This window comes from Vicia villosa, linkage group LG3 (assembly GCF_029867415.1).
Source record: "Vicia villosa cultivar HV-30 ecotype Madison, WI linkage group LG3, Vvil1.0, whole genome shotgun sequence".
Lineage (NCBI taxonomy): Eukaryota > Viridiplantae > Streptophyta > Magnoliopsida > Fabales > Fabaceae > Vicia > Vicia villosa.
In genome coordinates this window covers 6,129,505-6,154,211 of record NC_081182.1, presented here as the reverse complement: position 1 = coordinate 6,154,211, position 24,707 = coordinate 6,129,505, and the positions used below count along the sequence as shown (strand labels likewise).

Below are 24,707 nucleotides of genomic sequence, written 5' to 3'. Positions count from 1 at the left end.
TTTGCCTTTGGACTCAAAACGTTGAGCAGCATTCACCATGAGTGGAGACTCATCTTCAGTAACACTAGCAGAATTATGATTACTCTCTTCTTGCACTACTAAGGAATATACCTTGTTAATTGGTGGCAAAGGTTCCATGAGCAAAACTTGAGTTCTAACCACTGAAAAACGTTCATTAAGACCAGTTAAGAATTGCATAACCTGATCTTCAGCACGATACGCACGAACATTCTGCATAGCAAGGCAACGGCATTGTTGAACACACGAGCATGATGAAAGTGGACGGTGTTCATTGAGCTCTTCCCATAGTCCTCTTAACTCAATGAAGTAATCCATAACAGATCGTGACGCTTGCTTCAAGTTGTTGATCGAAGAACGAAGGTTAAAAATGCGAATACGATCAGCTTTTGAAAAACGCTCACGTAAATCAATCCAAACGTCAATTGCATTAGCATGAAATACGATAGTTGAAGCAATTTGTTCAGAAACAGAATTCAATAACCAAGAATGAATCAAATGATTGCACCTTTCCCATTGATTACGATTGAGATCTTGATGTGAAGGAATATCAAGATCACCATTGATGAATTGAAACTTGTTCTTCGCTCCCAACGCTCGTTGCATAGACTTACTCCATGCAAGATAATTGGAACCATTGAGTTTTGGTGAGATGCAAACAGAGTTTGGTCCTTCACTTGGATGGATGTAGTAGGGTGAGTCAATATCAGGTGGTGCAACACGCGGAGGCATGATGAGAAATCAAGAACACTGGATCGATGAGAAAGAAGAATCCAAAAGAAGGAATCAGAACGAAGAAGAAAAGAAGAATAGAAAGTTTTAGAAAATTCAAGAAGAAAGATCTTGATGAATGAGGCAAACGAAGAAGATGAATGAAGCAAGGATATGTTCAACTGATACCATATTATGAATTGAAAGAAATGGAACTTGCTTCATTAAGAAGATAGAGAAGATTACAAGTTGTTTATATACACAACTAAGTGATGCATGTTTAGCTTATCATGCACTGCCTATATACAATCTTAAACTACTAACTAACTTCCAGCTGTATAACTAATCAATCAGTTAGGTAGTTACACTCTCTCCATTTGTGTCTTCATTGTTGCTTGCTGCTGAAGGAAGCTCAGGTTGTAACATTCTTCTCAAGGTTCTCAATAAATTTGGTTTCAGTTTGCAATTTTGCAACTGGGTAAACAACACTCTCTCCTCTACCAGCCTTTCTATCAATTTCAATGGCGGGCAACATGGTTACTTCAACTATAAGAGAGGGGTTAGACAGGGTGACACATTTTCTCCTCTTCTATTTTGTTTGGCCGAGGATGTGTTGAGTAGAAGCATTTCAAATTTGGCGACACAATGAGGCCTTGATCTTATTAAATCATTTAGAAACAACTTAGTGTCATCTCACGTTTTTTATGTCGGCGGCCTTATGATTTTCTGCATTGGTAAGCCTTCTAATATCTAATCTCTTAAGAAGTTATTTCAATATTACTCAGTAGCCTCAAGTCAAGCTTCAACCTGGATAAATCCTTTATTTATTCTGGGTCTATCAATGTAAGTCAGCTTGACAGAATTTTAACTAGCACATGTATTAATAAAGGAGTTCTTCCCCTATTTTTGATAAAATTATGGTTAAGTTATCTCCTTGGAAGGGTTCTCTACTCTCTATGGTAGGTAAACTTACCCTTATTAAATCTAGGGTTAGACCATATTTTTCCCCTGGCGCTGTGTTGGCTTTTTATTTTATAACTAGTAGGAGACCCGTGCTGCCGCACGGGTTATTTTCTAATGATGTTGTGTAGCTCCCGACAAAATTAACATATGGCATATGACTTTCATGAAAAGATAAAACTTGCCAAATACTATATTGATAGTATTGTTAAGGTAATGAAAATGAAGGAGTGTTACTCTCAATATAAGTTTCGAACCTTTATAGTAAAATTCAACATGTTATATCATAACTATTGATAATGTCATTGTGCTGAATGATTGCTAATGTAACAGAAGCATATAAATAAGTAGTAAAATACAAAATGTATTACAAAAGCTTATAAAAGTTAAGTTGAGTTGCAACATGAGATTCCAAAATGAAGTGAATGAATTTAACCTGAAATATAGAAAGAAAAAAAACAGGAAGCAAAGTTATATTGTGCTAGAATAATATTTCTAAGTGATATAATATGATGAAAATGGTGTGGTACGTCTCAATAGTTAATTTCACACCTTTCAAATGTTATGGAACACTTCCTTGAATACCACATTGGTGGTAGAGAGCATAAGTTGTTTCTCTTTGTCATGAATAAGAATCCTTAATCCCTTTTAGGATTTGACTCTTGAGATAGCCACATACAATTGGCCATGACTAAAAACTTCTTTAGGCAAATACAATCCAACATTGTCAAGTGACTGCCCCTGAGACTTGTTAATAGTCATGGCAAATGAAACAATAATTGGAAATTGGCGTCTCACCAATTTAAATGGCCATGGAGATTGTGAGGGGGATAAAGACATTCTAGGAATATAAAAGATGTTACCAATATTTTTTCCAGAAATGATCTTTGCTTCAATGACATGGGCAGCAAGCCTGGTTACAGTTAGTCGTGTACCATTGCACAAGCCCTCTGACTGATCAAGGTTGCGCATTAACATAATAGTGGCCCCAACTTTCAACCTGATAGAATGGTTAGGCAATCCTGAGGTTTTAAGAGCATTAAGGAACTCAGGTGTCACATGCTCGTATGCATCAAAGTTAGTTACATCAGATTTATCAATGGAATCACTACTAAAGTATTCTCTCTCTTCTCCTACAACAATTGAAAAATACCAGCATTTAGTAAAGAATGTTAAAAGATTTCAATGTTATATCATATTACCAAAGATCTTTACTATTATTGTTTATAAATTGAACAAAGTCACATATGAATACCTGGAAAAAGGTTTGTGATATATTGGTTGATATCATCAACTACTTCGATTGTTGAAGCCAAGATTGCACGACTTTGAAGATAATTCGAATCAAGATAGTTATGAATGAGATCAGGATATGTATCTTCAACAATTGCCTGAATGGGATCTGAAAAGTTAGAAATTAAGAACTCATCTGGAATACAAATATCAGCATAACCATCATTAGGCTCACACATGGTCCCATCTCCTATATTTAAAATCCACTCAGAAAAAGTCCTAATCTCATCAGCTGTAGCAGTAGGTGGACCACTTTGCAACCTCATGTTCTTTGTAAGCCTCAAAACTTTACAATGATCCCAAATATAAGAAGCATTGATTGTTGCATGGATAATATCAGATCTAGTACCTCTTGGTATAACTGGGAGAATCTCTCTGAAGTCACCACCAAAGACAACAACCTTACCTCCAAATACTTTTTTAGATGCATGTGTGGATCCACTCATAATATCTTTTAAGGATTTGTCCAAAGCTTCAAAGCAGAACTTGTTAGCCATTGGAGCCTCATCCCAGATGATTAAATCCGTAAACTTTAGAAGCTCGGCAAGATGATCTTTTTTTTCAATGTTACAAATAGAAGTCTCTAAAGTGGGAACAGGAATCTTAAATCTAGAATGAGCCGTTCTTCCACCTGGAAGCAACAAACTTGCAATTCCACTTGAAGCAACCGGCAAAACAATTTTCTTTCTAGACCTAAGTGCTGCTGATAAAGTGTTCTACATAAAGGTCTTACCAGTCCCACCGTAGCCATATAGAAAAAACACCCCACCTTGTTGCCTATCTACAGCATCCATGATTTCCTCAAAAATGCTTCTTTGCTCATCTGTGTACAATGGAGGCATCAAAACAGGATGTTAATAGAAAACCTTGTATTTGTGTCCTATTCAAATGTTTATTCAATATAGTCATATTACCTGTAAGAGAAGCATACAAAGTATCAAAAATGTGTTGTTGACCAACAACCTCGTATTGAAGTTCATCGTAAAGTAGCCTATTGCCAGTAAAGGAGACGACATAATCTTTTGGATACGGCATCGTCTTGAAGTCTTTTAGAGATCGATTATTATTTTGCAAAAGTGTTTCAATGGCCATTAATGTGCGTTCTTTTAGCTCAGCATCGGTCATTGTCAGGCCTAAGAAATAAATGTTTAACACAAAAAAATGTTATACAAATATAGAAATGCTTAAAGTGACAATACTTATGCCTTGTGACCATTTAAGCAACACGAACCAATTATGAACCCATATTATAAATAAATGAAGTATGTGTTGCAATTCCCCAGCCAAGGTTTTTCATATATCACGTATCCAAACCTCTCTCAATAATTAACATATGAAGTTTGATTTTCCAGCATACAATAAACAGGGAGGTACACATGATATATATTATATATTGCCATAGTTTAGTTGAATATGTAATGGTATTGCAAGCAGAAAATATTATAATGGAATTGAAACTGCCTGAAACATGGCAGCATCTCACTTAAAAAACAATTATACTAATAACTACGAAGTCATGCACGCTGAAATCCAAACTTCATATGCAATGCATATATTCATGGACTTGTAATCTACCACTAAACATGTATTATGCAAGAGACCCCTATTGTTATGCAACATGGCAGTGACACTAAAAATAAGCAATTGGTTTAAAAAAATAGTACAGTGAACCCAAACATAAAATACCTTGATTTCCAGCGAACAAACGTTGATCATAAAGAATGCCATCCGATAAATACATCCAAGTCTTCCTCCAAACATGTTCTGGTCTATTCATGGATGCAGATAACAACATTGTCACAAATAACTTCCGTAAAAATGGACCGGAACCCCAAAGATGTGCCTCTTTGATCGCCTCGACAAATTCTCGGTCATCTTGTAGAAATCCCATAGCAAAGCATGCATCCCTAAAAGTTTTAAGTTGTTTGCCGTCAACTTTCTTGATGTCATTATAGCATAAAGGACCCTTAGTGACCGTGAGCATCATCCGCAAATAAAATAATTCACCGGTGCTTTGGGGAACCCAAATGAGTCGTCCAAGTATACCCTCGTTTCCTTGGTTTCCATGTGCGACTTCTTTTATGATAAACAAATTTGGAAACAAAATCACCGTAAGTTAGTAATCTTGCTTCCTCATAAGTTTTGTTTGCCTCAAACCAAGATGTAAACATTGACTCGGTTACACTTGGTTTGAGTAAAACATCACCAACTTGCTCGTAGTCTTTGTAGTACACGGAATTTTCACCTTCCATATGGAAAAACAATCTTTCTACGGCTGGCTTCCTTCCATGTATAGAATAAGAAAATATCCTCCAACATGCTTCACTTGGGGAGATGTATCGACAATCCAAATATTGCTTGATTTCGTCAACGTTGTTTTTGTCCTGACCTTGGATGATTGCAGAAATACGATCCGAACCTTTGTTAATATATTTGAAGAGGTACTTGATGGAAGTACTTTGGTTGCACCATTCCATGTTGATGTGGGCTTCGTATTTCAACAACAAACTTGGATTATGAGGAACAACATGACCACTGTGAAAGATGATGCCGTGTTTTTCAATTGTGTGACCGTTGTTTCTTCTCCTATAAATTGGATAGCCCTCATGGTCCACTATAGTTGTAGGTTGGAATTTCTTAGGATAAAACTTGGTGCACTTGTTATCTTTCATGCAAGGTGATTTGAGATTTGCCAAACCACAAGGACCATGGACCATGTGAGATTTTACCAAGTTGTACAATCGAGGGTGTGTTTTGGGATCAGGCACTTCAGCACTTATGATCTTGTCAATGTCTTCAGGTCCTGGATATTTGTTTGAAGGATGCAAAAAGATCAAAATATGGGCATGAGGCAATCCTCTCTTTTGGAACTCGATGGTGTACATATCTATCATGGGAACTGTCGCACGCTCGCGAAATGATGAACAGAGTCGCCACCAATATATTTATCCCAAAGAGGGAAAGGAATATCAGAAAACCTGGAATAAAGAAAGGATAAGAAAAGGTCTTGCGACCAGAGATAAGGTACGGGAGTCGGTTACGTAAGGGGAAGGTGCCAGCACCCCTCACGTCTGTGGTACTCCACAGGATCCACTTATGTTTGTTCTATTCTAAGGGTGTATAAATCTAAAGCTTAGTTACTAAGGGAATGCATGCAAATGAATAAAAAGAAACACGGGGAAAATAAGGTTTATAAATAGTTGTGCTCGCTTAGGCCCCGCGACCTAATGCCTACGTATCCTTTTCAGGAATCAGAGCGCCGTAGTTCGGCTCTTTAGTTTTCGTTTGTTTTTGTGTTTTTTAGTTGAACAGTTACATTCGCACTCCGCTGCTCGACCTCTGGAGTCTTAAGCTGGGAATGGAGCGGAAATAACGTGTCCGATTAGGAGAAAGAATGCCCTGAAGGCAAGAGAAAGAATGCCTCGGAGGCAAGAGAAAGAAGAGAGAAAATTGGTTTGTGTCTTTTAGATGTAATTCCATGATGAACAAAACCCAATACAAGGCTTCGCGTCACTTCCTTACTTTGTTTAGGTCTGAGCCTTTATTAAGTGTTTTAGATGTTTTTGGTTGGGTATTTTTAAGGGAATTTACTTTGCGATTCGAATCACATAAAAATGTATAATGATCGAGAAGCAGATTAGGGAATGAATCCCACTCACTTCTATCCCATTATGTAATGTTCGAGAAACAGATTAGGGAATGAATCCCACTCATTTCTATCCCATTAGTTAATGTTCGAGAAACAGATTAGGGAATGAATCCCACTCATTTCTCTCCCATTAAGTAGTGACCGAGAAACAGATTAGGGAATGAATCCCACTCATTTCTATGCCACTAAGTGATTGAGAAACAGATTAGGGAATGAATCCCACTCATTTCTCTATCACTTTCTTAATGTGATTCGCATCTTCCTTTATTAAATGTTTTAAAGTTGAAAAGGAAAAGAAGAAAACTAGCCTAAAATGAATAAATAGCCTAATGTCATGATTATACCTAATTGTTAGGATTTTAAGGGAAAAGACTAACCTAAAGGTTATGGAGATTATAGGTCCTAAATCTAAAGGAACAAACAAGTAAAATTACAAGCAAAAATTACAAGCAAAACAATGATACAAAATTAGTGCAAAAATGACTAAAAGAATGACTTGAAATATGGTACAAAACATAGAAGCAAATGATATAAAATATAGTACCAAAAGTGAATTAAAGGACTATTATTTTTATTGATTTTTATATGACAAAGACAAGAATTCCAATCAAGCACAAGAATTAAAATACAAGCCTAAACTAATATTTTTTAGTGATTATTTTTCTATGTCAAAAATGTGTATTAAAGGCCTAAAATTGATAGTGAAGAATTAGTGATTAATCAACTAAAAGAAATTGGTAAAAAAGACTAAGTAAACCTAAAATTATTAATGGAGAATAAAGAAAACAGGGGGTGCTAATTGAAAATATGGGTGTGAAGAGCAATTAAGCGCGTGGCCCAGCCCAAGGGCGTTTTTGTAGTTGCAGAATTTTGTTGCCAAAAAAATGGCGTGGGCCTCAGGGGGAGAGGATGGACATGGCCCAAGAGAATTGTTTTGATCCAGATTATTGAATATTAGTTTTTTAGCATCAGATTATAATTCAATTAAAGTCAACTAGCTCAATTAATTAGAAACTAAACCTTATGTTATTATTAATATGCGAGTTAAACCTTATAATAATTCTAACTAATTATTAATTAGCATTAATCAGACACAGAATTACAAAAGGGGAATTAGGGTTGTGACTGTGCGACGATTCAGCTCACGTATCCTCTCTCTCTCTCACGAAGAAAACGGCGCGGTGAACTTCGCACGTATCTCCGATCAAACAAGTACAGCGCCGCCGTGAATCGAACCACGAGCGTCGCTCTCCCTCGCCTTTCATCTCAGTCTCAGATCCTAATTTGTATCTTTCTCAGATTCTCCTCTCTTCGTCCCTAATCTAATGTAAAACGAAACCCTAGGTCTAAGAAGAAATGCAATTAAGCCTCCACGATTAACAATCGAGGAGCGAGATCATGGGAAAAATAATCAGAAGACAGTAATCTACTGTATGGCATCCAAAAAAATAGCGTAAAGAGATGAAGAGAGTTTGAGGAGTTCGCGTTTACCTACCGGAGTCAGTCCGGCGCTCCTTCGACGGCGTCGATTTGGCGAAATAAACGCGAGGAAGTCTTCACTTCAGGTACTCTTCCGTTATCTTTCTACTTCTTGCGCTATCTTCTTCTTCTTCTTTCCGTTCTTCTTGCAATTTTCTTGTTGCGTTTCGTTGGTTGATTCTGAAATCGTGAGAGACGAGGATAAGGAGATTGAAAGAGGTTCCAATGAATCGCAGTGTTGGAGTCTAGCTCTATTGGAGGAGTTTCAGAGGTTGAAACTCCATCAATAATGGTGATGAGCTCTAGTGAGGGTTGATGGATTCTGAGTGAGAGTGAGAAAGATGAAGATGAAGTGAGATTGATGAATAGAGCATGGAGAAAGTGGTGAGAAATGGTGGAGAGGAATGGAAGCAGAGTGGTGAAGATCAATGGAGTCCAGAGGCTTGAATGAAGGAGAGGTTAAGTTTATATAGAATGAGAGTGAGAGGATTCAGTTAGAGGAGAGTCATTGTGAGCCCTTGGATTGAGAAGTTTCTGTTATGATATTAAGGGTGAGAGATTGAGTTGGTTATTGTAGTTTAGAAATCGGTTATAATTCTGTTAGAGATTTTCTAGGTTGTTATAATTCTGTTAGGGGACGGTTATTGATGGTTTGGAGGTTAGTTAGGTAGTTATGATTAGTTACTAATTGGTTTTGACAGTTATGAGTTAGTTATCTTATAAGAATAGTAAATGTTAGTTGAAAATTCTGTTAGCATGTGTTGTTATGCTAAGTCAGAAAGTTTGAATCAAGTAGAAGAGTCAGTTGTGAGATTGTTAGTAAAAAAACAGTTAACTGTTTGTTTATGACAACACTGTTAGTTGGTTAAAAAAAGGGGAGATGTGAAGTTGGTTACTGATTGTTAGGGTAGTTGAATTGGAAGTTGAAAAAAACAGTTAATGGTTATGAATAATTTTGTTTAGTTAGGGATGCAAGTGGTTCTGTTCTAACTGAATGTTAGGAAAGTTGGTTAAGGTTAAGGTGACATAATTTGGTCAGTGTTAAAAGAGTTAAGAATTGTTAGGTATTTGTTAGTGAATTAGTGATGAGGATTGATGAGAACTCTCTGATAGGCTTGAGAATTGATTCAAGCTGAGCTTCAATTTCTCTCCTTATTTGATTTTCTGAGCTTTGATGTCAAGCTATTCCTTTGTGTTGAAGGCAGGGGCTAATGCTCAATAACTTAGTGTGCCTTTATTTCCTTCTATTTGTTGCTGATCTGGACTGCAGTATGATGAACTGTGTGTGGATGTATTGTATTGTGATTTTGATTTTTTGAATGATCAATTTCTTGAACATGAACTGGCTGCATCGAATGAACACCTTGAATTTGAATAGTTGACCATTGCTTGACTGTATGAATGAATATTTGATCACTGTTAATGTTTGGAACTGATATGGAATGGTTTTCGTATGTTGCGGGTTGCCGACTCGGTTTTAATTGGAAGCTGCCAGTATGTATTGGATCTATTTCTTTTTAATGCCATGATATTGAATGTGATGATGTTTGGATTTGTTGGATCGAAACTGGCTGCGAGTTTCTGAATTATGTGCATTTGTTTTGACTGAGTTTTGAATGGATATTGCAGATTAATGGTTTAGGATAAGGTTATAAAGGAAACTAGTTAAAGGTTAGGTTGCTGTAGGTTAGAATTTGCAGGTGTAATGTTTGAATTGAAAATGATGATGATAATGATAAATATAAATGCCAAACTATGTGTATTTTTTACTGATGTATGGATGGTAAGAACATGGTTTTGAGATACTTTTGTAAGGATCAATTTTGGGTATTTGAATTGCGACGTCGTAACGTCTTGGCTGAACTGTATGAAGGTTTAAATCTGATGGAATGGTGAATAATGAGGTATACGTGTGGCAGTGTGTAGATTCTGATTTGAATCATTTTTGTGTATATATGCAGGTGCATGATACAGATTGGAAGCGGCTCGGTGAACGCAAAAGGCTTGGCATAGTAGGATGAGGAGAGTGGATCAGGGCATGGGATAAGGCTTGAAGATAAGGAGAAATGTGAAGATGGAATAGAATTGAAGATTATACTTAGAAATTAGTATATACTTTACTGTATAACATTCTTGTGATGTAAGGTGCAACTGGACAGAAGCGAATGTGGATGTGGTTGTGTGATGTAAATTATAATGATTGTTTTGCCATACATTTCTGGATTTTTTTTTATAATGATATTGACTTGGAATGAATGAATGAATGACCCATCTCATATATATGTTGACTTTGAATAAAATGATTATTTTCTCTTTTCCAAATTCAATAACTAAACTTGAATGAAAACCTTTGAGGCAAATGTGTATTGTATAACATTTAAATCCAAACTCAATACTTGTGTCCCGATTGAATCTCAAATCCGTAAAACTTTGTATTCGAAGCAAACTTGATATGCACAAGACCTTGGTTTGATATACCCAAAATAGATGAACTCATTATCGTTTTACTGCACAAACCATGATTCATTCCCTGTACCTCAATCGATTGTAGGACCCCTTGAATTGGTGAGAGATAGAATTAGAAAAATAGAGTTGGAGAACGACTCAACATATTGTTCCGCATGTGAATAATTATTAAGAGCCATAGAGGAGTCCTTACACCCAAGATCCTTAATCTCACTTCAAATTATTAACGAATGCGTGATTTTGTTGATGACCTAAAAATGCAAAATGAATGAGATATGTAAGCCAATTAAGAATAATTAGATGGGCAAATTTTGGGGTGCAACAGCTGCCCCTATTTAATCGTCTTAAACCTGAATGTAAGATTGGCGCTAGCCTTTCGATCATTCGAGGTAGAAGAAGATTAAATACCAAGTGAACCTGAAAATTTGCCTGATGAGAGATAGGATCCACTAGGGAAAAGATGGTGTCAACTCCACTGAGGAATAATGTATCAATTATGGATGAACAAATTAACTCTGGGTTAGAAATGAAATGCACATCAACTCTGGGTTGAAAAAGAAAAGTGGGTTAACTCTGGGTTGAAGAAAAAATATACATTAACTCTAGGTTGAAAACGGAAAGGGAAATCAGTATTAGTAGGACAAGATATAGGTATCAACTCTGGGTTGAGGAAGAAGGAAAGAAGATCAACTCTGAGTTGAAGGCAAAAGGTAGACATCAACCATGGGTTGAGAGAAGGTGATTCAACTCTGGGTTGAGCAAGGAATTGGATAATGACTATGGATTGAAAGAGGACAGATGAATAATTAGAAATAACCGTTAACTCTGAGTGGGAAGAAAAAAGGTGACCGTCAACTCTGGGTTGAATAAAAGATAACCGTCAACTCTGGGTTGAGAGGGAAAGGAGGAAAGATAACCGTCAACTCTGGGTTGAGTAAGAGAAGGGAAAGATAACCGTCAACTCTGGGTTGAGTGGAAAAGACAAAAGATAACTGTCAACTCTGGGTTGAGTGGGAAAGAGAAATCAATTGTGGATTGAACAAGGGACAACCTTCAACTCTGGGTTGAGTGGGAAAGAAAGAGGATAACCATCAACTCTGGGTTGAGTGGGGAAAGATAAAAGATAACCGTCGACTCTGGGTCGAGTGGGAAAGGAATCAATTCTAGATTGAGTAAAAGATAACCGTCAACTCTGGGTTGAGTGGGAAAGAGATCAACTCTGGGTTGAAGAAAAGATAACCGTCAACTCTGGGTTGATTGGGAAAGAGATCAATAAGAAATATCCGTCAACTCTAGGTGAGAGGGAAAAGATAATGGATAACCGTCAACTCTGGGTTGAGTGGGAAAGGAGAAACGATAAGAAATATCCGTCAACTCTGGGTTGAGTGGGAAAATATAATTAACTCGGGGTCAAAGATGAAAGGAAAATCAACTCTGGGTTGAACGCACAAACATCAACTCTGGGTTGAAGAAAGATGAACATGATTGACTTTGGGAGATAACACCACAATGGTAGCTCTGAGTGATCCAGTGGAATATCAATTGAATGTTTTATAGGGACCTCATCTGATGAGTAACCTGGCTTATGCTTCATATGCAAATGTTTGATGCACTTCTGAAGATGCGATGCAATGATTTCTATATGCGGTGTACTGATGGATTGTTCAGGGTTTCTGCTTTGTGTGAGGAATATGTTAAGTGGAGTTCTGACACTGTGCTTGAGATTCAAGGTGAGGTGGATGCCCCTACTTTATTGATGATTGGATCATGTGTGATAAATGATAATGAAAATGCAATGATATGCATGATGTATGTATGATTATGAATGGGATGATTGTTTCCAAGATACTAGGAATGGATGGAGAATGCCTTGCGGAATGGTCATTGCTTGTGAAAGTGTTGGTGAAGGTGAGGTGTTTGACTTGACTCCTCGACATTTGTCTCGACATCTGACATTTGATTGAAGATGAAGAAATGACTTGTTTCTATCTTGCCCCAGCTTGTATGATCTCTTGAGAAAGAACTCCGATATGCTTGAATCATGGAGATTTGCGATGGTCTGCCCCAGTGTAGATCATGGAATGGATGCCCCAGATTGAAAGGAACTCTTCCACCCAATGGATTCTTCAGATATTTGCTAGTTGATGACCAACCTTTGCCTTTGTAAGATTACTCGATGGAATTTCAATGTTGATCTTTCCTTGGTATCAAGTACTTACTTTCAAGTTTAGAGACAATTCTGTTTTGGAAAGATAATGAGAATGCAATGCACATGTTAATCTCAAAGTAAAAGTTTTTATTTGTCAAAATGTTGTACTGATACTAACACAAATGACACAGCAACATTAGGAGTCAGTTTTGACATGATTTCACAGTTTGTATGCTTTCAGAACGAACCCTGCTTCAATTAGGGCTTTTGAGGGTTGTAACGTGGCCGGGTTCACGGTTTAAGAAACAAAGGATAAAGGCTCAAGTTCTACTTAACCCACCCCTTCTTCGTGATGTCCTCCAGTCCTATGTTCAGCTAGTTTGACACGAGTATTCGCCTTTCAGGAAGGATAGTGATGGATGAGGATCCTTTATGGTTTTGATGGAGGTGGCAGTCACCCTTTGGTGCTTTCGTTGATGATTATAACAACTTGTCCCTTGGAGGATTTTTGTTCTTGTTCTTTTCTTTTGCTTTCCCTAACTTTTGCCTGGACAGAAAGTTTCTTTTGATTTTGGTTTTTGTTGTCCAGCGGGATATGCCCTAATTTTTGCCTAAGTCAATTGCTTCAAAGCTTTTTTTCTTTTTTCTTTTGACTTAGCGGGCTATTGTTTTTTTTTTTTTTCATGATTCATAACTTTCTTTTCATTCTTTTTTTTTCGTTCGGGAACAAGTTGTATGACTTTGTTGATTGACTTGACGAAAAGGTTGTGACTGCCTTCTTCTTAGTGGATGGGAGACATCCATTGTGGATTGTGCTCTTCCTTTTTTTGTCGTGAGATCTGAGATATGATTGATCCTCTGATGGAATACCTGAAAGTTGAGCGCTCGGTCGCACTAACTGAAGACTACCCTGCCCCTGGTTAAGATTGAGGGTTTTGTATTTTTGAAAAAAAACTACTACGCCTTAGGCTCAAATGGGTTGACGAGGGTTTCACTCCCTTATAACACCGGTGTTTAGGAATTGAAACAATGCCTGTACATCGTCAGCAGGATCTTTGTTCCAAAAGCATACGGTTAGTAGTGCATGTATTTTTTATTTTCATCATTCTCCTTTTTTAGTTGCTTAAGACAAATGAGTGAAGTATCAATGAACATAATGACAAAGATGAAATGATTTGAGAAAAACATGTATATTGCATTATTTTTATTTATTCAAACAGAATGGGTTTCTTACAATGAGAAGTACTTGATAACAACAAAAGTAATACAATTGAAAATACTAAAGAAATCTATACAATGGCAAGCTTGGCCTTATTCTAATGCAAATGAAATGTTCTCTGACAAACATAAAGTCTTCATGGTCCACTGGTGGAAGCTCCATTGTGAGGTGGCATGGGATTATTGATCACATTAGGTGCCACAGGTGCAAACTCAATCTCTTTTGCATCAAGCAAATCCTGAACTTTGTCTTTGAGAACTCTGCATTCTTCAGTGGTGTGACCAGATCCTCCTGAGTGGAATTCACACTTAGCATTAATCTTGTAGTTTGGAGGGAGGGGGTCAGGAGGAGGCCTAGCTTCCGCTAATTGAATCAGTTTGCGGTCAAGCAAGGCAGCAAGAACTTGGCTATAAGTCATTGGTACACGATCATACACCCTTTTTGGCCTATTCTGCCTCTGTTGACCTTGTCTTTGTTGATAACCTTGTTGTTGGAAACCTTGTTGTTGTTGTTGTTGGACATATTGTTGGTAAGGAACCCAAGGTTGTTGACCAACAGGTGCCACATAAGCTTGAGGAGCGGTGGCGTTCACTTGATAGCAAGGAGCTTGATCTTGAGTAGAAACAGCACTAGTCTCGCCTTCTTTCTTCTTGATGAAGTTACCCTGAGGCTTCTTGTACCCATATTGATTTGCAGCAGCAGCATTGGCGGGATTCTGGATCTTACCAATTTTCAAGCCATTCTCAATTCTTTCACCAATCCTGACTAGATCGGAGAAACCAGAAGAAACACTACCCACCATTCTTTCATAGTAATGCCCTTGAAGAGTGTTCATAAACATATCAACCAGTTCGGATTCAGAAAGTGGTGGATTAACCTGAGCAGCCATTTCTCTCCACCTTTGGGCATATTCTTTGAATGTCTCATTGGTCCTTTGCACCTGATTCTGTAGTTGCAACCTAGTCGGCGCCATGTCAATGTTGTATTGATATTGCTTGAGAAAGGCATCAGACAAATCCTTCCAAGATCGGATCCTATTACGCTCCAGGTTCATATACCAGTTCAAAGATGCCCCAGACAAGCTATCTTGAAAGCAATGGATGAGCAATGAGTCATTGTGGATGTGAGAAGCCATCTTACGACAGTACATGATGATATGGCTCTTTGGACAACTTAAACCCTTGTACTTCTGAAAGTCAGGAGTCTTGAACTTGGGCGGAATAACCAGATTAGGAACTAGGCACATCTCTTCAGCATCCATTCCATAGGCACTAAAACCTTCAATAGCTCGAATCCTTTCCTCAAGAATTTGATACTTCTCAGCGGATCTCTCAACGGGTTGAGCTCTTTCAGCAGTTGGTATTGGATGCATTTCTGGATTGGCAAATTGAGGACCACAGAAAGCAGGATAGGGAATCTCTGTATGAGGAGGTGGAGTAGGAAATGGGAAAATAGGCCCAGTCATAGTTGGCACTCCAGAAGTTATGGGCATGGATCCTCCTTGGTTTAAAGCTCCAAGAGTATCAGCAGTCATGAAGCTAAATGGCATTCCAAGAGTAGCATTAGTCCTTGGTTGGAACTCAGGTGGATTAGTAGAAGGTGGAATGACATCAGGTTGACTAGCAATAGCTTGATTAGCACCAGCGGGAATCTCTTGTGCAACTGGAATCCTTTCATTTCTCAAAGCTTGGAGGGCTTCTAAAATAGCATCAACCTTGCCTTTCATTTGGTCCATCTCCTCTCGAATAGCAGCTTGATCTTGTTCATAATTCTCCATGATTCTTCTTCTGTGAGCTCTTGTCAGATATCGGTGTGGAGGAATCGTCTTGACGGATCTGATGGAGAGGAAGAGTGGTAAGAGTCTTGGTAACCATGGATGCACATGCATGAATGCAAAAATGTCAATGATGATGCAAATGCAACATAAATCGGATCAAGGATCAAGGCCTCTTGGATAACAACTTCTCATGGCCAATAAGATATGGTCGAACCCTCCAGATTCAGAGGTTCGACGTTGCTTTCTGGATAAATAGCTCGTGCATAAGTCAAAGATGGTCGAACCCTCCAGATTCAGAGGTTCGACGTTGATTCTGATAGATCACCTTTGCATAAGTCACATAAGGTCAAACCTTCCAGATTCGGAGGTTCGACGTTGATTATGATAGATAGTCTGAATGGCATAGGGTAGGATGGAGGCATGTTTTCCTGCAAAACAAAATTTCCCAACCCCTCTCACAGGTATGGTCTAGTATAAGGTAGGTTAAAAGGTCTCCAGCGTTAACAGTTCTCCTGAAACACCATCATTGTTGCAAATACATGCCAACAATGGTATCCCATTTGAACCTCAACTGGTCGTGGGTCTCATGATCGCAATCAACAGAACCTGACATTCTGTTGGCGTCATGACTATCCACTCTATCCTAGGTAGCCTAAGTATCACTCTGGCCTGGGTATTGGGCCTTTTACCTCAAATCAGTAACATCCCATCCCAACAGACAGCAGAATAATAATCATAGTATATGAAAATAAAATGCGATGCATAAAGAAATAAAGCAATAAAGCAATAAAGTAATAAAGCAATAAATAAACACCCAAAGAAAAGAAAACAAACACAAGCTAGGATCGACTTGCTAAGAATGGACCAGCACAGGTCTATCACATCCCCAGCAGAGTCGCCAGCTGTCGCACGCTCGCGAAATGATGAACAGAGTCGCCACCAATATATTTATCCCAAAGAGGGAAAGGAATATCAGAAAACCTGGAATAAAGAAAGGATAAGAAAAGGTCTTGCGACCAGAGATAAGGTACGGGAGTCGGTTACGTAAGGGGAAGGTGCCAGCACCCCTCACGTCTGTGGTACTCCACAGGATCCACTTATGTTTGTTCTATTCTAAGGGTGTATAAATCTAAAGCTTAGTTACTAAGGGAATGCATGCAAATGAATAAAAAGAAACACGGGGAAAATAAGGTTTATAAATAGTTGTGCTCGCTTAGGCCCCGCGACCTAATGCCTACGTATCCTTTTCAGGAATCAGAGCGCCGTAGTTCGGCTCTTTAGTTTTCGTTTGTTTTTGTGTTTTTTAGTTGAACAGTTACATTCGCACTCCGCTGCTCGACCTCTGGAGTCTTAAGCTGGGAATGGAGCGGAAATAACGTGTCCGATTAGGAGAAAGAATGCCCTGAAGGCAAGAGAAAGAATGCCTCGGAGGCAAGAGAAAGAAGAGAGAAAATTGGTTTGTGTCTTTTAGATGTAATTCCATGATGAACAAAACCCAATACAAGGCTTCGCGTCACTTCCTTACTTTGTTTAGGTCTGAGCCTTTATTAAGTGTTTTAGATGTTTTTGGTTGGGTATTTTTAAGGGAATTTACTTTGCGATTCGAATCACATAAAAATGTATAATGATCGAGAAGCAGATTAGGGAATGAATCCCACTCACTTCTATCCCATTATGTAATGTTCGAGAAACAGATTAGGGAATGAATCCCACTCATTTCTATCCCATTAGTTAATGTTCGAGAAACAGATTAGGGAATGAATCCCACTCATTTCTCTCCCATTAAGTAGTGACCGAGAAACAGATTAGGGAATGAATCCCACTCATTTCTATGCCACTAAGTGATTGAGAAACAGATTAGGGAATGAATCCCACTCATTTCTCTATCACTTTCTTAATGTGATTCGCATCTTCCTTTATTAAATGTTTTAAAGTTGAAAAGGAAAAGAAGAAAACTAGCCTAAAATGAATAAATAGCCTAATGTCATGATTATACCTAATTGTTAGGATTTTAAGGGAAAAGACTAACCTAAAGGTTATGGAGATTATAGGTCCTAAATCTAAAGGAACAAACAAGTAAAATTACAAGCAAAAATTACAAGCAAAACAATGATACAAAATTAGTGCAAAAATGACTAAAAGAATGACTTGAAATATGGTACAAAACATAGAAGCAAATGATATAAAATATAGTACCAAAAGTGAATTAAAGGACTATTATTTTTATTGATTTTTATATGACAAAGACAAGAATTCCAATCAAGCACAAGAATTAAAATACAAGCCTAAACTAATATTTTTTAGTGATTATTTTTCTATGTCAAAAATGTGTATTAAAGGCCTAAAATTGATAGTGAAGAATTAGTGATTAATCAACTAAAAGAAATTGGTAAAAAAGACTAAGTAAACCTAAAATTATTAATGGAGAATAAAGAAAACAGGGGGTGCTAATTGAAAATATGGGTGTGAAGAGCAATTAAGCGCGTGGCCCAGCCCAAGGGCGTTTTTGTAGTTGCAGAATTTTGTTGCCAAAAAAATGGCGTGGGCCTCAGGGGGAGAGGATGGACATGGCCCAAGAGAATTGTTTTGATCCAGATTATTGAATATTAGTTTTTTAGCATCAGATTATAATTCAATTAAAGTCAACTAGCTCAATTAATTAGAAACTAAACCTTATGTTATTATTAATATGCGAGTTAAACCTTATAATAATTCTAACTAATTATTAATTAGCATTAATCAGACACAGAATTACAAAAGGGGAATTAGGGTTGTGACTGTGCGACGATTCAGCTCACGTATCCTCTCTCTCTCTCACGAAGAAAACGGCGCGGTGAACTTCGCACGTATCTCCGATCAAACAAGTACAGCGCCGCCGTGAATCGAACCACGAGCGTCGCTCTCCCTCGCCTTTCATCTCAGTCTCAGATCCTAATTTGTATCTTTCTCAGATTCTCCTCTCTTCGTCCCTAATCTAATGTAAAACGAAACCCTAGGTCTAAGAAGAAATGCAATTAAGCCTCCACGATTAACAATCGAGGAGCGAGATCATGGGAAAAATAATCAGAAGACAGTAATCTACTGTATGGCATCCAAAAAAATAGCGTAAAGAGATGAAGAGAGTTTGAGGAGTTCGCGTTTACCTACCGGAGTCAGTCCGGCGCTCCTTCGACGGCGTCGATTTGGCGAAATAAACGCGAGGAAGTCTTCACTTCAGGTACTCTTCCGTTATCTTTCTACTTCTTGCGCTATCTTCTTCTTCTTCTTTCCGTTCTTCTTGCAATTTTCTTGTTGCGTTTCGTTGGTTGATTCTGAAATCGTGAGAGACGAGGATAAGGAGATTGAAAGAGGTTCCAATGAATCGCAGTGTTGGAGTCTAGCTCTATTGGAGGAGTTTCAGAGGTTGAAACTCCATCAATAATGGTGATGAGCTCTAGTGAGGGTTGATGGATTCTGAGTGAGAGTGAGAAAGATGAAGATGAAGTGAGATTGATGAATAGAGCATGGAGAAAGTGGTGAGAAATGGTGGAGAGGAATGGAAGCAGAGTGGTGAAGATCAATGGAGTCCAGAGGCTTGAATGAAGGAGAGGTTAAGTTTATATAGAATGAGAGTGAGAGGATTCAGTTAGAGGAGAGTCATTGTGAGCCCTTGGATTGAGAAGTTTCTGTTATGATATTAAGGGTGAGAGATTGAGTTGGTTATTGTAGTTTAGAAATCGGTTATAATTCTGTTAGAGATTTTCTAGGTTGTTATAATTCTGTTAGGGGACGGTTATTGATGGTTTGGAGGTTAGTTAGGTAGTTATGATTAGTTACTAATTGGTTTTGACAGTTATGAGTTAGTTATCTTATAAGAATAGTAAATGTTAGTTGAAAATTCTGTTAGCATGTGTTGTTATGCTAAGTCAGAAAGTTTGAATCAAGTAGAAGAGTCAGTTGTGAGATTGTTAGTAAAAAAACAGTTAACTGTTTGTTTATGACAACACTGTTAGTTGGTTAAAAAAAGGGGAGATGTGAAGTTGGTTACTGATTGTTAGGGTAGTTGAATTGGAAGTTGAAAAAAACAGTTAATGGTTATGAATAATTTTGTTTAGTTAGGGATGCAAGTGGTTCTGTTCTAACTGAATGTTAGGAAAGTTGGTTAAGGTTAAGGTGACATAATTTGGTCAGTGTTAAAAGAGTTAAGAATTGTTAGGTATTTGTTAGTGAATTAGTGATGAGGATTGATGAGAACTCTCTGATAGGCTTGAGAATTGATTCAAGCTGAGCTTCAATTTCTCTCCTTATTTGATTTTCTGAGCTTTGATGTCAAGCTATTCCTTTGTGTTGAAGGCAGGGGCTAATGCTCAATAACTTAGTGTGCCTTTATTTCCTTCTATTTGTTGCTGATCTGGACTGCAGTATGATGAACTGTGTGTGGATGTATTGTATTGTGATTTTGATTTTTTGAATGATCAATTTCTTGAACATGAACTGGCTGCATCGAATGAACACCTTGAATTTGAATAGTTGACCATTGCTTGACTGTATGAATGAATATTTGATCACTGTTAATGTTTGGAACTGATATGAATGGTTTTCGTATGTTGCGGGTTGCCGACTCGGTTTTAATTGGAAGCTGCCAGTATGTATTGGATCTATTTCTTTTTAATGCCATGATATTGAATGTGATGATGTTTGGATTTGTTGGATCGAAACTGGCTGCGAGTTTCTGAATTATGTGCATTTGTTTTGACTGAGTTTTGAATGGATATTGCAGATTAATGGTTTAGGATAAGGTTATAAAGGAAACTAGTTAAAGGTTAGGTTGCTGTAGGTTAGAATTTGCAGGTGTAATGTTTGAATTGAAAATGATGATGATAATGATAAATATAAATGCCAAACTATGTGTATTTTTTACTGATGTATGGATGGTAAGAACATGGTTTTGAGATACTTTTGTAAGGATCAATTTTGGGTATTTGAATTGCGACGTCGTAACGTCTTGGCTGAACTGTATGAAGGTTTAAATCTGATGGAATGGTGAATAATGAGGTATACGTGTGGCAGTGTGTAGATTCTGATTTGAATCATTTTTGTGTATATATGCAGGTGCATGATACAGATTGGAAGCGGCTCGGTGAACGCAAAAGGCTTGGCATAGTAGGATGAGGAGAGTGGATCAGGGCATGGGATAAGGCTTGAAGATAAGGAGAAATGTGAAGATGGAATAGAATTGAAGATTATACTTAGAAATTAGTATATACTTTACTGTATAACATTCTTGTGATGTAAGGTGCAACTGGACAGAAGCGAATGTGGATGTGGTTGTGTGATGTAAATTATAATGATTGTTTTGCCATACATTTCTGGATTTTTTTTTATAATGATATTGACTTGGAATGAATGAATGAATGACCCATCTCATATATATGTTGACTTTGAATAAAATGATTATTTTCTCTTTTCCAAATTCAATAACTAAACTTGAATGAAAACCTTTGAGGCAAATGTGTATTGTATAACATTTAAATCCAAACTCAATACTTGTGTCCCGATTGAATCTCAAATCCGTAAAACTTTGTATTCGAAGCAAACTTGATATGCACAAGACCTTGGTTTGATATACCCAAAATAGATGAACTCATTATCGTTTTACTGCACAAACCATGATTCATTCCCTGTACCTCAATCGATTGTAGGACCCCTTGAATTGGTGAGAGATAGAATTAGAAAAATAGAGTTGGAGAACGACTCAACATATTGTTCCGCATGTGAATAATTATTAAGAGCCATAGAGGAGTCCTTACACCCAAGATCCTTAATCTCACTTCAAATTATTAACGAATGCGTGATTTTGTTGATGACCTAAAAATGCAAAATGAATGAGATATGTAAGCCAATTAAGAATAATTAGATGGGCAAATTTTGGGGTGCAACAGGAACAACATAAAAAAATTAGAAATGATGATAGTAATTGTATTATTAAGTATCAGTAAAGGGGTCAGAAGTAACTCACAGGCAAGCACTTTCCCAAGAACGCCTTTTTTGGTTAAATCTGAAAGCAGTTGATCAAATTTGATCTTGAAAACTCTCGAAATGACATCCGATCGATCTTGAGGCTTCAGATGTAGAGGGCCAAGTACTCTTTGAATCTCAGGCCAATTTGGGTTACATGTAAAAGTAATAAACAAATCAGGAAAACCGACTTTACTGCATATAGCCATCCCATCATAGTACAATTGATCCATAAACCTACGACCGCCGACAAAGGAGGAGGGCAAAACAACTCGTTTACCTATGCTTATTCCTGGAGCTTGACTTTGATCGCCTTCTTTCTCTAAAGAGTTGTACTTGGACACCCGAAGCTTTGGTTGATTTTTACGTAGCCATTCTAGTTTCTCGGACTCTAACATCGTGTAACCATCGACCAGAAATTGCTGGAACAACCTTCTAGAAGATAACAAAGTCTTAGCTTCAGATAACCTTGTCTGAATGCGAAAGGCAAGCCATTCGTGTATTGTGAGCCTATTTCTTATGGAGTTTTCGTTTCCGGCCAAGTCTCTGTGTGCTACATCAGGTCTATAACCGTCCTCACCATAAGGAAATATCAAAGGATATTGGTAAGCCATGTAAGCGGCATGCAGTTCGTTGATTCTTTGAAGTCTTCCTCCCTTTGTATGCATTATGATATCCCTCATTTCCGCAGTGTCAATATCACCAACAACCAAAGCTGCCACTTCAGACACAGTTGGTTGATTATACACCCTCCCATCAGTGGATCTGCTGGAAATAAGACGCAGCTTCAAGTTTGGAGTTTCCCCATTATTTAACCATTGCCTTGCCATTTGAAAACTCTTGGCATGAGGGTTGAATTCGTACATCATGGTTGATAGCTGACTGACAACCAATGGATCAAAGTCCTCTTTGTTCCTTGACATGGGGAAAAAATGAAAATTAGTTAAATACTTTTAACAACAGAAACAAAATTTACAAATAAGAGTATGATATGTTACAATGAAAGCTAAGGGTTTCCAAAAATAACCTTAGTCCTTGCATTCTGTTTTCGACTTCGTTCTCTGTGTCATAAATATATAACTGAGCAAACTTAGCTTTTTGACCTTGAGGAGGCAACAAACTTCCAATTCGGTGACACGTTTGACCTTGTATCCTTAGGGTTGGAGGCCCACGTCCATTGTTAAACTGATTGTCCACCTTTGCTCCCGGTGACGTGAATGCAAACATCATATTGTACACTCGGATTTGTTGTTGAAACTTGCGGCTAACTAAACTATCGTGATCAAATAAAAGTTTTGCAAGGGTTTCCGGAGGCTGTCTAAGTAGTGGGAGTTCGACTTTCCCGTTCCCACAACACATCATAAACTTGGGGTTGGCGGAGTGAGAGCTTTTATGCATCCTCTCTTGATACCACATAATCGCCTTACAATGACGGCATTCAATAAGAGGGGCTCCGATATCGTAATAATCTACATAAGCATGAAATGCAGCAATAATTTATAAGAAACAGAAAATTATAACTGAATCTGTTATTGATATTTGCTCACTGTGTTTAAAAAAAGATACCTTGTGAATTGCCTCCAGCATTATCATGAATTGTAAAAGGTGCATCATTATTTTCGTCTTCCGAACATAAGTCATCATCGGATAGATATGCTGTTATGTTATCAACCATAGAATAAATTCTAAGTAAAAGAAGCTAATAATGCTAAGTAAAATAAGCTAATCACATGTGCAAGGATAGTTGACAGTTTAAGGGACAATAGGTGCCTTTTACACAATCTGGAGTTATAAGGTAAATGCACGGTGTACTATATTAAGATATCAAACTTACTTGCAAAAGGGTCATAGTCGCTATCACTGTCGGAGTCACTATTAAAATCCAAATTGACTGTAGGTGTAAAAATCGGACATCTTGGCTCCGCGGCATAATTGGGACCATGTGTGGACTTTGATGTTGGCTCTAAGTCGTCACCGCCAATTCTTCCAGACTTTTGAGGTACTTGCAGCCCAGGGGCATTAGGTGTAACGACATCCCTGTTTGAGTTCACAAACCACAATGAACTGTTAAATTAAGATATCATTGAAAATACTTGTCAAACCTATGTAATAGAAACACATGTTTGGTACCTTGAACTGGATCCTTCACATGGAATAGAATGCTGTTGGCTCATATTTTGTTTGTAACAATCTGTGTTCAGATTTAGAGAGAGGTTTGGATGTGTCATTTTTTTCCTAGGTCTGCCCCTTCCTGGTTTGTGAACTGTTGAACAGCTGTACATTGAAATCCAAGATCAGTAAGACTAAACATACACACATTAAGGTGATATATAGGGTAATTTTATTATCATTTTCAATTTCAGCAATTTCTTAATGAGTTTTGTCATATGGCCTTGTTTCACACGAATGTGTATAGAAAATGCGCCAAAAGTGGACAACATACACTGAATTTAGAATTTTGATATTAGAATTTACCTAGTTGGTAAGTTTGCATAGACTGTATTAAAATTGAAATTGACCGTAGGTGGAAAAATCGGACTTGTTGGCTGCGCGGCATAATTCGGACCATGTGTGGATTTTGAGACTGGCTCTAAATCGTCGCCACCAATTCTTTCAGTGTTTTGCGGTACTTGCAGCCCAGGGGCATTAGGTCTAACAACATCCCTGTTGGAGTATGTAAATCACAAACTAATATTAACTTCATGGTCATTGAAAATACTTGTCAAAGTAATGTTTTAGAAAATTATATTTTGTACCTTGAACGGGATCCTTCACATGAAATAGAATGCTGCAGGCTAATTGTTTGTTTGGAGGTATCTGTGTTCAGATTCAGAGAGAGGTTTGGATCTGTGATTATTTTCCTAGGCCTTCCCCTTCCTGGTTTGTGAACTGTTGAATACCTGTACATTGAAATCCATGCTCAATTAGACTAAAGTTACAAATATTTAGGTGCTTTCCATGGTAATATATCTTATTTTTCAATGTATGC

At 37.7% G+C, this 24,707-nt stretch overlaps 1 protein-coding gene, 2 long non-coding RNA genes and 1 pseudogene across 4 annotated transcripts; 2 read left to right on the top strand and 2 right to left on the bottom strand.

The window, feature by feature from the left end:
• Positions 1-2,056: 2,056 nt before the first annotated feature.
• On the bottom strand, positions 2,057-4,966 carry LOC131657464 (uncharacterized; annotated as a pseudogene).
• Positions 2,950-23,274, bottom strand: LOC131660152 (uncharacterized). Of its 2 annotated transcripts, XM_058929314.1 has the most exons (5): positions 22,746-23,274; positions 21,720-22,633; positions 4,669-5,869; positions 3,897-4,115; positions 2,950-3,805 (listed from the first exon to the last, which is right to left on the bottom strand). In XM_058929314.1, exons 1-3 carry the CDS (start codon positions 23,132-23,134, stop codon positions 4,986-4,988), a joined length of 2,187 nt encoding a protein of 728 aa, XP_058785297.1. In that variant the 5' UTR covers positions 23,135-23,274; the 3' UTR covers positions 2,950-3,805; positions 3,897-4,115; positions 4,669-4,985. The 2 variants fall into 2 exon arrangements, with proteins under 2 accessions (XP_058785297.1, XP_058785296.1); XM_058929313.1 differs by having other exon boundaries at positions 3,897-5,869.
• On the top strand, positions 7,691-10,388 carry LOC131660154 (uncharacterized). Its single transcript, XR_009300747.1, has 2 exons — positions 7,691-8,196; positions 10,072-10,388. It is a non-coding gene; the product is annotated as an uncharacterized LOC131660154 (long non-coding RNA).
• LOC131660153 (uncharacterized) lies at positions 18,433-21,129 on the top strand. Its single transcript, XR_009300746.1, has 2 exons — positions 18,433-18,938; positions 20,813-21,129. It is a non-coding gene; the product is annotated as an uncharacterized LOC131660153 (long non-coding RNA).
• Positions 23,275-24,707: the final 1,433 nt, after the last annotated feature.